General features: G+C 54.8%; 1 protein-coding gene across 15 annotated transcripts in view; it reads right to left on the bottom strand.

The window, feature by feature from the left end:
• Window positions 1-468: 468 nt before the first annotated feature.
• The window catches only part of PAK4 (p21 (RAC1) activated kinase 4), a 39064-nt gene continuing 25877 nt past the window's right edge, over window positions 469-13655 (bottom strand). For 8 of the 15 annotated variants that reach the window (XM_087876235.1, XM_087876237.1, XM_087876233.1 and 5 more), the window contains 7 exons: window positions 10045-10743; window positions 8238-8717; window positions 7163-7296; window positions 6270-6396; window positions 4833-4958; window positions 4093-4227; window positions 469-3562 (listed from right to left, as the gene is read on the bottom strand). In XM_087876235.1, the coding sequence (XP_087732361.1) occupies window positions 3407-3562; window positions 4093-4227; window positions 4833-4958; window positions 6270-6396; window positions 7163-7296; window positions 8238-8717; window positions 10045-10743 (1857 nt within the window). In that variant the 3' untranslated portion in view covers window positions 469-3406. The remainder of the gene's footprint in view (window positions 3563-4092; window positions 4228-4832; window positions 4959-6269; window positions 6397-7162; window positions 7297-8237; window positions 8718-10044; window positions 10744-13655) is intronic. The other 7 variants (XM_087876242.1, XM_087876241.1, XM_087876239.1 and 4 more) reach the window with 1 other exon arrangement.

Below are 13655 nucleotides of genomic sequence, written 5' to 3'. Positions count from 1 at the left end.
AGGGACGGGCAGCCTGCAAATACGGCAGCCTTCGGCCCCTGGGGCTCCTCTGCGGTCACCATGCGTAGCCAGGACCCAGCACCGGTCTTCTCGGTTTGTGGGGACACTGAACCAGAGGTTGGCTTGCTCAGGCCAGGCAGTGCAGGGCTGGTCAAGAGGCCCATTGGACGATGCCCTCCAATTCCCTCAAAGAAGAGAGAAACTGTGATTTTGCTTCTTCTGTAGCTTTTTCTGGTGGCTCCATAGGTGGCTCAGTGCCTAAGATGCTGAGCTTGTCCATCAGAAGGTTGGCGGTTCGAATCCCTAGTATACGTCTCCTGGGGTTGGACAATGTCCTCCAAGGTCCCTTCCAACGCGGTTAAATCGCGTACTGTTCTTCTTTAACTATTAAAGGTTACTGTTGACCATCTTGCCCAAATGTAGTGCTGTATTTGGGGGGGGGGGAAAGAAGGCTGACAGCCACCACACTTTGACACAAAATCCAGACTTTTTATACAAGACCATTCATGGCTAAACTTACTAGAATGGAACACAGCAGGTTTTTTTCCAAAGCAATTAAAAAAAATCATTTCAACACAAATACCGTTGAGTTACCAAAGGGGGAGAAAAAAAGAAAATAAAACCCAATATAAATAATTTCTTTTTAAAAAAGTAACAAAACCCCACAAAATGAATCAGTAGTCATTCTTGTAGAGAGGGAAAAACATTTCTGGTCGAGGCCTCCAGTTATAAAATTCTTCAAGCAACCAGGAGATGGGGAGGGGAGGGGGCCTTCGGAGCTGGGTCCCCCCTCCCAGCCTCCGCTTTAAAATTCCAGTCCTTTATTTCAGAAAATGAAGGGGAAATGTAGTGTTGTGGAAGCAGGAGGGGGTGGAGGATGATCACCCCAGGAATCCCCCCTCCCTGGCTTGGCAGCTTCAACTGAGATTTTAGTCTTTCTCCCTGCAGGGAAAGTGAAATCATCCTTGAGGGTCGAGGGTCTTCAAAAGGAAAGGAGATAAAAAAAGGATTCCTGAAGAAAAGGCAGCAACCAGCTCTCCCAAGCAGAGGGAGGGGAGCAGTTGGCGTGAAAGGGGGGTAGCTGAGACCCCCCCTCCCCCCTCCTCCCCCCCTCCCAGGCAGGGGGAGAATACTGGGAAAGATGTGAAGAGGCCGGCTCAGGCTGACCCCCCCCTGGAGATGGGGGGGGGGATCCTAGATAATGCTTCTGGGTTGTCTTTAAGTCAGGCATGCTAGCACCAAAGACCCATTTAACCCCCTTCAACTCCCTGGGGGCTGATTGGAGCCCCACTGCCAGAAAAGCTGGGCTGGGAGTCGGCCAGAGGATGGAGGGGAGAGAGGAAGAGACCCAGAAGCAGGTGAGGCAGGCAGAGAGGGGCTGGCTGGGCAGCCCACCCTGAGGGCCCAGAGGAGCCTTTCTAACCACGCCAGCTGGCTCCAGAGGTGCACTGGCTGGAGAAGTGGCACGCACGCACGCCCCACACACGCAAAGGGCAATCTCTTCCGGGGGGGGGGGGGGGGGAGGCTGCTCTCAGTCGGAGGGGAAGCCTGCGGTGAGCTTTGTAAAAAGATAGCAAGAGAGGGGACTGGGGAGTGCTGGGGGGGGGCGGGGGTTGGGTTCTGAAGGGCAGCAGGGCAAAGGCTGCACCTGCGGGACCCAATCCTGGGCATCTGAGCCGAGGGAAGAAGGACCTTTGGGGACATTCGCCTCAAAGGATCCACACCGCAAAGAGGGTGCGGGAGAGGCACCCGTGGGACTCTAAATCCAGGCAGGCAGGAAACCCCCAAGCAGCTACTGAGAAGCAGACCCCTTCCCCAATACTGTCTGCACGCAGGGAAGCCCAGGCTGTTCCCAGCATTCAAGGGACAGCGGTGGTGGGAGGGGCAGCAGCAGCCCTCTTCCCCCCCTCCAAACATGGCCAGGCAACCCCACCGCCCAGGCTCCCAGCAAGGAACCTTTGAGGTGCCTGGAGGCCCCAAAGAGCCCCCCCCCCCCGGACTTTCTGGGCCCAAGAGGACAGCCTTCCTCCACTCAGCCAGGCCCAGAGCGAGCCCTTGCCTTCCTTTTGCCACGGCCCTCCCCAAACCGCTCAGCTCTGGGATGAAGGGACAGGCACATGCTGCTCCCCTTTTTGGTCAGCAGGGCCCATTTCCGCCCAGAGGCTTCTCCTCTCCCAGTGGACAAGGAAAGAGGCCCACTGCCCCCCAGTCCCCTTTGGGCAGAACAGGTGGCAGAAAGGCCACGGCTCCCCCCTTCAGATCCCGCCCGTCTGCCCGTGAACTCCCCTTGCAAGGTGGGGAGGAGAGAGCCCCTCGGGGGTTCCGCCAGGGCTGCCACAAGGCTGCAAGAGAGCAGCAGGCAGCCAGAGCCTTTGGGGGCAAGAAGCCAGGCAAAAGGGGAAGACTGGTGCCAGCCTTTGGGGAACAGGGGCACCTCTCGCCTTATGCCCTCTGGCACGTGATGGGGAAGCCAATAGGGGGCTGGGCTTGCTGGGTACTGGGTGCTCTTTTCCTGTCCCTCCCCGGAAAGCAGGCCTGAGCCTGAGAGACGCCCCCTTTGCGGTGCCAGGAGTGCCACTCTGCAGCGCCAGCCCCACTGCTGAGCCTCTCGGTGCCAATGACAAGCCTGGCTCTGAAGCATGGCCCTGTCTGGACCCGCCGCCACCACTGGCACCAACAAGGAGCCCCCGACTTTCAACTGTCCCCTGGAGCCACCTCTCCCCACCTGAGATTCGGGACCCCCTAAACTACTGCAGCGCCTTCCTTCACGGCAAGGAACAGCATCCGGGCACAAGTGGGTTTCCTGCCTCTGGTGACCCAACAGGGGCCCTGGCGGGTGGCTCTGCTCTCCCGCCTCTCTGCAGGAGGGGGAGGGGCTTCTGGGCTTCAGCAGGAGGGGGGAAGCTTCCCCTCCCCTCTCCCCGCAGGGTGCCTCTGGCCAGCACCCCCCTTTCTCTGGGAAGAAAACATTTCCTTCTACAATGCCGAAGAGCCAATGATCTGGCCCCTTCCCCTGCCAGAACCGGCTGCCCAGGATTTAGGAGACCAACAAGAGAAACGTTGTCATCTTTTTTCACCCCCAGCCCACCCCCAGACAAAGCCCCTCCTCAATTCAGTAGTACAATATGGTGATGCAGAGCAGCTCTGCTAGAGATGGGTCCAAGCGTCCATTTTGGGGGCCACGTCATCAGATGGCCAAGAGGAGTCCTTGAGGGAGGGAGGGTCCCGACTGCTGGCTGAACTCCTCCTGCCCACACCAACTGGGGAGCCTCCCCCAGGAAGCAGGGATTGGTGGGGGTCCCAAAGCCCCCTCCTTGCGCGCAGGTCTCCACTGCTTGGTGGGACTGGCTGGGGATGATGGCTCTTTCCCCACCCTCTTCTCTCTTCACGAAGGAGTCCGGCTGGTTCACCTCATCCGGTTTTGCCGCATCAGGGGCACGATGCAGGAGGGGGCCCCGGCTTTGCCCACGAAGGGGTGCTTCAGGAGCTCGTTGGCCGTGGCTCTTTGGACTGGGTCTCTGACCAGCAAGCGGTCCAGGAAGCCCTTCAAGGAAGGAGAGACCTGCCGGGGAGAAAGAGCAGAGAGGCATGAGCCATGGCTGGAAGGAGGAGGGAGGGAGGTGAGCAGCTGAGGGGGGCCTTGGGGAGCCTCAAGGAAGCCCCTTCCCCAACACCAGACTGACCCCCTTTCTCTGCCCATCCTGGGCCAAAGAAGCCATGAATTGGGTGGTCTCATATCAGGCCCTGACCTAGAAACTGACTGGCACAGGGGTGGGCAACTATGGCTGGCTCTGGAATTCTGGGAGTTAAAGCCCCCAGGCGTAAAGTCGCCAAAGACGCCCACCCCTGAACCGGAAGGTGGATCTGATCTCGGTGAGCAGGAGGGCCACAGCCAAGAGGGGGAGAGGCCAGTCCGATCAGGCTGATGCCATCAATGATGAAGGGCAATTATATTACCACCAACAGCTGGCAGCTGATAATGCGTGATGCCCCCGAGTCGCAAACGGCAGGACATGGCAATCTGGGCGGGAGGGGGGGAAGGGAACCTTCTAGAAGCCATCCTCTTGTTCAGAGAACCGGAGAGGATCTTACCTTGTGCACGTTTTTCAGTTTGGGGGGCAGGTTGTCTCGGATCATCTTCATGGCCTTCAAGGGGGGCTCATTGAAATAGGGAGGCTCCCCGTCCACCATCTCTATCACCATCACGCCCAGGGACCAGATGTCCACCTGCAACGACAGAAGGGCCATTGGGAGGCATGGCGGTAGCAGGGCGGAGGTTTCAGGGAGGACCAGCAGCTGAAGCTCTCCGGTCTGGCTATTTCCTCTTTTCCTTGAAACCATCTTAGAAACTGGATTGTCCTGGCAGAGCTGAGGGAGGGAGGGAGGGAGGGGCTCTATTCTCTCTCAAGCAGCAATCATTTTCTTTTTCAGATGGATTGTACAGTGTGCAGGTTGAGCAACTGAGGCAGAATTTTTAAAAAAATGGTGCCTCTTGTCTGAAAGTCCATTTCATCCACACCCCACTGACCAAAGGACGGCATTGTGGCAAAGCTACAGGGAGGTGGGAGTCAGCAGGAGGGCAGCCATCCAGAAACATTCAATTTATCTCAAGCGTTAGGATTTGAGAGAGAAACACTGGGGGCTCTGGCTGCTAAGATTTTCTGGGGAAACCCGGCAGAATCTGGGATTCTCCTCCAGAAATGGACACCTAAGCCACGCCTAGCTTAGCTACTTTGCATGCACACCTGCACAGACAGACAGACAGACAACTGATGGGTGCAAAAGCCTCCCAGAGAGGAGGGGGCCTCTGTGGGGTCTTCCACCCTACTCACCTCTGGCCCGTAGGGCAACCGAGAGATGAGCTCCGGGGCCATCCAGTACGGGGTCCCCACCAGCGACTTGCGCCTCGGCACCTCCTTGTTCACTTGCGCACAGAATCCAAAGTCGGAGAGTTTGACCTGAAGGGAAGGCAGAGCGAGGCGGCCGTGAGGGTGGGGTCTCAGCAGAGCCATTGAATGGCTGACTCCCACAGCTTCAGAAACTCCCCTCCCCATCTCCTCAGCTCCATTTCTTACATATTTAATTTAAAAATCGAGACAGGAAAAACAAAAAAGCCATCATACAGGTAATCCTCGACTTACGACCACAACAGAGCTCAAAATTTTCTGTTAAGCGAGACAGTTGTTAAATGAGTTTAGCCCCATTTTACTACCTTTCTTGCCCCAGGGGGTAATTGAATCCTTACAGTTGTTAACTTAGTAACACAGTTGTTAGATGACTCCGGAGTCCCCATTGACTTTGTCAATTTTGATCACATGATCAATGGTTGCAAGTGTGAGAAACGGTCATAAATCAATTTTTCAATGCCCCTGTAACTTTGAATGGTCTCTAAATGAGCTGCTGTAAGTCAAGGACAACAAATGGCAAATTCTACCCAAATGGAGTGAATTCCACCCACACAGGCCGGCTGTGGACAATCTCCAAGGCACCTTCCCTTCCCTTCCCTTTTTCCTCTCCTCTCCTCCCCAGGGAGAAAGCAGTAAGGATTATTTCCCAGGCCTGGATAAAGCAGGGGGGTTTCTTCAAGAGGAGACCAGCCATTCCTCCTCCTCAAGATGCGGCTTCAGCCTTTTGACCTTTGGCAGCCGTTTCTTTAGCTTTATTTTGATTCCTGAGCCTCAAATATCTGTACCCTGTAGACACACACACACACACACACACACCCCGGCTTGGACTTTTGGTTTCCAACAGGCACCGGGCCGATCTGTGCACAAATGCAGAGGCCACATAATTCCTATCTTCCCAATGCTGGCAGAAATCCTGTTTGATGGCTGGGGAATTCAGGGAGTTTATTTATTTATTTTATTTATTTATTGGTTCGATTTATATGCCGCCCTTTTCCGGAGACTCAGTGGCTTACAATGCATTAAGCAATAGCCTTCATACTTTTGTATATACCTGCTCGGTAGGGCTTTTCTGCCCCTCCTCCCCCAAGTAGTGTTCTATTTTATACAAAGTCAGCTTATTGGCCCCACAAACCGGGTCCTTCCGAGTTGAAGTCCAGAGGTCTTAAAGTGACCAAGGTTGGAGACCCCTGTTCTAAAGAATTCTCAAGGACTATCCAAGGACTACGGAGCAGCTAGAGGCCCCGGGATTTTCTTCCTAGGACTTGCATGCACCTTTCAGGGAATTTGTGCTGCTAAAAGGCCGTGCAGTTTGGGGAGAAGCAGCAAGGGAGGGGGAAGAGGGAGGGCTTGCCGGCAACTCACCCGTCCGTCATGGGTGAGCAGGATGGAGTCGCTCTTGATGTCCCTGTGGATGACGCCCTGAGCGTGGAGCACGGAAAGGGCCTTCAGCACGGAGAGGCAGACGGCGGCGATCTGCTCTTCGTTCATCCTTCAAGCAAGAAGAAAAAAGGGCACTGATCCTTTGGGGTCTTTTTTTCTATTTTTATTTTATTCAGAAAAATTTAAACTACAAAACGCCAAAAATGTTTTTTAAAGAAACCAAGAAAAAAAACAAAACAAGACATTTATGAAGGTGCATTAAAATAGCAACAGTATATACACATATTATTCCCCCTGTTGAATAATATACAGGTAGTCCTCGACTTATGACCACAATTGAGCTCAAGTTTTCTGTTGCTAAGTGAGACAGTTGTTAAGTGAGTCCTGCCCCATTTTACACTCTTTCTTGCACAAGTTGTTAAATCACTGCAGTTGTTAAGTTACTAAGACTGTTACTAAGTGAATCTGGCTTCCCATTGGCTTTGCTTGTCAGGAGGTCACAAAAGAAGATCACATGACCCCGGGACACTGCGACCGTCATAAGTAGGAACCAAGCTGCCTTTTGGGGATCATGGGGATGCTGCAAATGTCATAACTTTGAAAAATGGTCATAAGGCACTTTTTTCAGTGCCATTGTAACTTTGGACAATCACTAAAGGAACTGTTGTAAGTCGAGGACTACCTACCTGTATTAGAAGAATATTAGCAGGCACTTATCCTTCTGATCTGGTTCTTGGCCTGGAAGGAAGCGGCCGATTCTCAGAGTGGCCGCCTAGCAGGGTCTGGTAGTACGCGCATGCAGACACAAACAGCCCGGAGGGGCTCATCTCTCCTGAGGGAGGGGAGCAGCCCATCCCTCTTTCTGCCCCTCTTACCTGGTGTGGGTGACGATGTCAGTCAAAGCGCCCCCCTCCAGGAACTCCATCACAACCCAGAGCTCATCGCCCACCAAGTAGCTGTTGTACATCTCCACCACGTTCTCATGTTGGTAGTCCCTCATGATCACCACCTGGGGGGGGGGGGGGGGGAGAGAAAGGCAGGTTAGAAGGGAAGGACAAAGATATCACATTCCCAGGAGGGGGGGGGGCTGGGGAGGGGGATGCAGTGCCTCAAAGGGGCGGCTGCTGCAGGTGAGACGTGTCACCTAAACTCCCCTGCTGCAGCCTAGAATGGGCACAGAGTCTGTGAAGCACAAAGACATTCTGTATACTGCACGGGGACAGAAAGAGGGCCGAGAAGATCTCGGTGGAGCCTTCACCTCCTTCACATCAACTGTTTTCATTCCTCCCCTCAGGACGCTGCTATAGGGCACCACAGGCCCAAACAACTAGACACAGGGACGGTTTTCCCCCTCCTGCCGTCCCTCTGCTGAACACCTAATCCTCACAGTGTTGTCTTATCTCTAAGGATATTTACTCACATAGTATGGCTGTATTATTATTATTATTGTTATTATTATTATTATTATTATTATTATTATTATTATTATTATTATTATTATTATCCATCCCATCTTCTCTACTCCCCACTCTTATTGGTTTCATTATTATAATTATTATTACTCTGTTGCTTTGCATATACACTCAGAGCTTCTGCACTGGAGACCAATGCCTTGTGACTCTAACCACACGTGACCAAATAAAGTATTTAATCCAACTGGATCCGTGTCTTTGGAGATTCTCTGCCATCCAGGTCATGGTTGTCCCAAAGCTGCTTTTTCAAAAAGTACCTTTGTTTTTTTCTTTGAAGACCATTCGCTTTTCATCCAAGAAGCTTCTTCCGTTCTGACTGAATGGTGGGGTTTCCACCATGTTTGGCTTAATGGTTCCCCTCACCATTCAGTCAGAACCGAAGAAGCTTCTTGGATGAGAAGCGAAAGGTCTTCAAGGGAAGAAACGCGGAAGGTCCAGCTGCCTCTTGCAAAAGTGCCTTCGGGTCACTCCAACCCACCTCGTTGAAGAGCAGCTCCCGCCTCTGCTGCTTGCGCAGGTCCATCTTCTTGACTGCCACCAGCTTCCCGGAGCTCTTGACGGTGGCGATGCAGACGATGCCCGTGGAGCCCTCACCGATCTTGATGAAGTTGTCCAGGTAGGTCCGGGGGTCTCCGGGGTCGACCACCATCTGCAAGGCAGCTCGGAACTGTTCGTGGGAGACCCGCTGGGGCTCCCGCTGGGGGGAGCAGGGCTGCTGAGGGGCCGGAGGAGTGGGGGCCAGAGGCTGCTGGGGAGGGGGCTGCGGAGGCTGGGGGGCCGGCGGCGATGGCACGTGGGTCAAGTGGGGGTCTGAAGCGTGCTGGGAGAGTCCCAGAGGGGATGGCTCCAGGTTTCTGGATCTGGCTGGGCCCGAAGGGGGGGGCCTGGAGGGGCCGCTGTTTCCACTCGTGGGGCCGTTGGGGGCTGCTTCTGGGGCTTTTCCGGGCCGATGTTCTGCCTAGAAAGAGAAGGAAAAGCCATCCTGACTGCAAGCGCGAAAAGCAGAGCCCTCACTGGGCAAAGGATCCTTCTTTATCCTGGCAGACAGAGGGATCCCGCCAACACTTGAAGAAGCAAAAGACCCCGGAGCCTTCCAGCCCTTTCCTCCTCACGCAGAAGGAACCCAGGACAAACCTCTTGACATGAGGGTGTTTCTTTTGGTCCTGCTCATTTGCAAAGGACAGGTGCCGTCCTTGGGCAGGCTGACTAGCAGGGGTCTCCAACCGTGGCAACTTTATGACTTGTGGACTTCAACTCCCAGAATTCTGGGAATTGAGTAAAGTCATCACAGTTGGTGACCCCTGCGATCGAGGGTCATCTGCGCCTTCCCTTCTGATGGCCATAAAGGGTTTTGGGGATAGACCAGCTCCCCCACCCCCTCCCCCAGCCTTCTCCTTCCCTCGGGGTCAGGCAGAGTCTCCTAAAGAGCCTGCTTGTAAAGCCTCCTTTTCACCTCAGGTGTGAAAGATGGGAGCAGTGGCCTTGGGGAGTCCACTTAGCTAAGCTGAGGGTCCAAAGGACGAGCCACAGCAAGGGCCGAATTAGGTCCCTGCGCTCATCATTCTCCGCTTCCTGCAGAAGGCGTCCTCCCTGGGACAGAGAGAGAGAGAGAGAGAGAGGCTCGTGGAGCAACATCTAATTTCTGGTCCTCTTGTAAGAGAAAGCAGAGGAAAGAGTTGGGTGGCAGAGGCAGAAGGCAAAGCAGGTTGATGAGTTCCACAGGAACACGGGAGGTCGTTGCGCAGCTGCAGAGTTTCTACGAATACAGACAGAGAAGTTGCTACCCAGGAGAAGAAAGAAAGTGGCAGCAGACGGTTATTCGCATGTACAGAAGAGGAGACCAAGCAGAGAGCAGATGGCAAGATGGACGACACAGGAGGAATTCCGGTTAGTGGAAGCAAGGAAGGAGAGTGGCCAGGAAAGGCAGGAGGCAGGCAGGAGGGAAGACACCGGCTGCGGTTGATGGGAGGCCGGAAGGCGAGGGAGAACTACTGAGCAGAGGAAGGAGAGAAGGGGACCCAGGAGAGGTGCAGAACAGAGCATGAAGGAGGAGCGGGCTCTGCTCTTGCTACCAGGTGTTCTCCTGATGCAGAGAAGGTGCTCGGAACTCATCACCTGGTCAAGCAGCTAGGCTACGCTGAGAAGGTGGCTTAAAAGAGGTGAAACGTGGCCTTTCTTAGGGCGGACCAGTTCAGACGTCATGAGAACGGCATCTCCAGCGGATCGATCCAGGCTGGCCAGACCCACAAGGGCCCTAAGTTCCGAGATGCCCTGAGAGGTTTTACCTGAGTGCCACGGCCAAGATCGGTGTCTGCTCGTGGGTAGGTGTTAAAAGGCCGTCCCGTCTGCTGAGCGGTCTTCATCACCCCCTCCGAGATGGGGATATTTGGGGTCCGGATATTGGGCCCAGAGAGGGGCCGCTTTTCCCGGGGAGACTGTGGGCTGGCTTGGCCAGTGTAGGTGGACTTGGGTCTCTTGTCAGGCCCCTCCGTCCGCTCTCTCTTGACCACGCGCTCGGCGGGGGGCTCCCTCTTCCTGTCCCGCTCAGGCACTCGGTGACCGTGTTCCGGCAAGGGCTTCGGGTGCTCAGGAGGCCGGGGGTGGCCAGACTGCTGGTGCGGCTTGTGGTGAGGCTCGTGTCCACGGGAGTGTGGCGCGCCAGTCCTGTCATCCCAGCCCCGTTCCACATCGTTCTTGGGCCCGTGGCGGTTCCGCTCCTTGGGGTCTCTGCTCTTGCTGCCCCCGCCGTCCTCCTCCGTGTGGGGAGGGTGGTGGTGGTGGTGGTGGTGGTGGGGCTGGTGGTGGCGGGGCCTGCCCACCGCCTCTCCCAGGCCGTTCTCCTGGTAAAACTGGTCGTGCCGGGCCGGGAAAGGAGGGCTGTCCCTGCGCAGCGAGTTGGAGCGCGACACCGACATGTTCTCAAACTCATCTAGCAGCCAGGCCAGGGAACCGTCCTTGGCAGCTTTGTTTCCGCGCACGATGGTCTTACCCGCATGGAAGGGAACATGGAGCAGGCAGGTGGGGAGGGAAGGATACACAAACAGAAAAGAAAATAAGGTAAGCAACATAAAAAAAAAAAATAAGATGCTTGATGGATGCTTGACAACGGACCGAGACAATTTCAGCTTTGGCAGAAGCAGCACATGGCAGCAGGCATGGCGGGGAGAACACGGGAGGAGGAGAAGGAGAAACGGGAACGTCACAGAGCTTTCGCCATCCACACTGAGACACTTCTTAAAATATATATGAATGCTGATAATGATGAATGACAGGGATGCTGGATTTGGAAGGCAATGACTGAAAGGCAGCCTTACACCAACCTCCCCACCCACCCACCCCTGCCACCAGGTCACCCAGAGACTCCCCGGTTTTCAGCCAGCAAAAACCAAGCTCCTCAGCCTGGGAAGTCCAGGCAAGCTAAGCGAGGAGGTCGTCTTCGTCTTCCCGGCTCTGCAGCCAAGTAAGCAAGCAAGATGCTCCTGATCGAAAATGGATCAGATCTTTGCAGTTTCTAAAGCATTTCAGAAGGAAGAATCTGCCAAGTCAGCCCTTTCCGCCTGTCTCTCCGTCTCAGATGGGGCAGGGCCCCCTCAAATGCTTCCCTAAGCAAATCATTACAGACCCCCAGGCCCCAGGTGGTGAGAAAGGCTCATCTCATCCCCAGGATGTTAGTTTGTTCTAATAAAGTGTTAAAGTTGGGGTCTCCAACCTGGGCCACGTTAAGGCTTGTGGACCAGCTCCCAGAATTCCTCAGCCGGCACAGCTGGGACTTCAAGCCCTCGAGTAGCCCAGTCTGGAGACCCCCTGCTCTAGAAGGGCAGAGGTGGCTGCTCCTCCCAGAAATAGAGGCCAGGGAAAATAACCGAAGGCTTAATCACCCTTTTTGCAGAGATAAAAAGGTGTCCCTCCCTCTTCAGCATGTGTGGGCTGGATGAGTCCCCAACGGTCAAGAGCTGCTCTTGAGCCACAGCCCACACATGCAGAGCTCCACGATGGAGCATTCCACGGGCCAGAAGTCTCACACCCAGTTCAGACGCCCCCGAGGCAGCTGAAAAGAGCAAGCCCAGGCTTCCAAGAGGCCAGCTGTGGCTGGCAAGTGGAGGTGAACCCCTGCCCAGCAGGAAAAGGAAACCAAGGCAGGCAGCTGGGGAAAGAGCTGGTCAGCCTTGGCCGAACAAGGCCCAAATTCTGGACAGGGATACAGGGAGTCCTTGACTTACGACCACAACTGAGCCCAACATTTCTACTGGTAAGTGAGACAGTTAAGTGAGGTTTGCCCCATTTTACAACCTTTCTTGCGACAGTTATTAAGTGAATCACTGCAGCTGTTAAGTCAGTCACACGGTTGTTAAGCGAATCTGGCTTCCCCACTGACCTTGCTGGTCAGAAGGTCGCAAAAGGGGATCACGTGACCTTGGGACAGTGCACCCGTCATAAATATGAACCAGTTGCTAAGCATCTGAATCTTGAGCACCTGACTGAGGGGATGCGAAGTGAGAAGTGGCCATGTCCCTTTTCTTAGTGCTGTTGTAACTTCAAACAGTCCCTAAGTGAACTGTTGTAAGCCAAGGACTGCCTGTACTCCTCATCAGAGCTTGCACGGGGGCCAACGAGCACTGCCCGTCACGGGAGGAAGGGGGCTGGGTCCAGGGCTTGGGGGAGCGGAGAGTCCCAGGCTCTCCTCCCCCCACAGCCCACTCAAGAGGGGCTTTGCCCGCCCAGCCCTGCCATGACTCATCGAACGCTCAAGGGAGCCGTGCAGAGCCATCCATCCGTGGATCAAGACTTGGGGCTTCTCTTGGCCACCATCAGCGATCGTTGTTTTTTTAACCGAAAAGGAGACCCTCAAGGACACCTGAGACCGGAAGGCCCACTGCATCATGGAGAGCAAACAGGCGAAAAGGGGCGTTTTACCCAGCAACAGCTGCTAGCAGAAATTCCGTGCTTGGCAAGGGATTCCTGGAAACGGTCAGTGCACCCCGTGCAATTTGTGGCTCTGAATGAATTTCCGAGGCGTCTCCTTAGTCAGCCGAAAGCATGTTGCAGCTCTACAAAGACATTCCCTTCCAGGCGCAGCTACCTCGCCCGCACGGACCATTCAGTCTGTCTCCAACAGAAACAACCAAACCCTGCAAAATGCTACAGAGCCGCCTGAAAGAACAGGGAAGAGCTGGCTTGATTTCTCTAACAGACCATTTTTTGGACAAATTCCACCAAACCACGGTCTCCGGTTCTATGCAAGGTTCTCTGCCCCGGGAACTGCGCAGGCCCCCGTGCTGGGTGGGGTTGAGAGGTAGGAGGGGCTGGGGCCAAGGCAGATGGGTCTTCTGTACCTGGGGAGAGACTCCTGCTCCATCAGCACGGGTCTTTCTGGCTTGGAGGTTTCCTGCCACCGCAGCCTTCCTTTTGGGACGGAGGAAACGCTTCATGGGGAGGGCGTGCGTGGCAGGACCGGAGCAGCCGTTCTTGGCCAACTTTCTGGCCCCCGGCTTTCCTCAAGAAAAACCCCCCGTTGAGTCTCTCTCTGCTCCCATCGAAGGAGCAACCTCAGCAAGGCTGAAACCCAGAAGCCATTTCCCCTCCTCTCAGCGCTGGGCTTGCCACTATTCCACGCGTGGTCCCGGGCACCACAAGCCCCTGCAAGACGGAGGCCAGGGGCTTGGAAAGCCCAATCCTCTCCCCTGGCTTTCCCCTTTGCAGAGGCCGTCTAAAGCCACGCTTCCTTGGCAGAGCCCAGCAGCAGGTGGCAGGTGGGCATGGCCGCCTGACCTCCTTCAAATTTGAACGTGGGAACGAACTGGCCTGTTTCCAAAATACAGTATACATGTTTTTCAATCAAGCCTGCAACTGAGATCTATTTATCTCCCTGAAATTATACATTTGCTCCCGTTTGGAT

This window comes from Pantherophis guttatus, chromosome 10 (genome assembly GCF_059756535.1).
Source record: "Pantherophis guttatus breed Tessera chromosome 10, ASM5975653v1, whole genome shotgun sequence".
Classification (NCBI taxonomy): domain Eukaryota; kingdom Metazoa; phylum Chordata; class Lepidosauria; order Squamata; family Colubridae; genus Pantherophis; species Pantherophis guttatus.
Note: the sequence above shows the minus strand (reverse complement) of the source record. Positions and strands in the feature narration are given on the sequence as shown.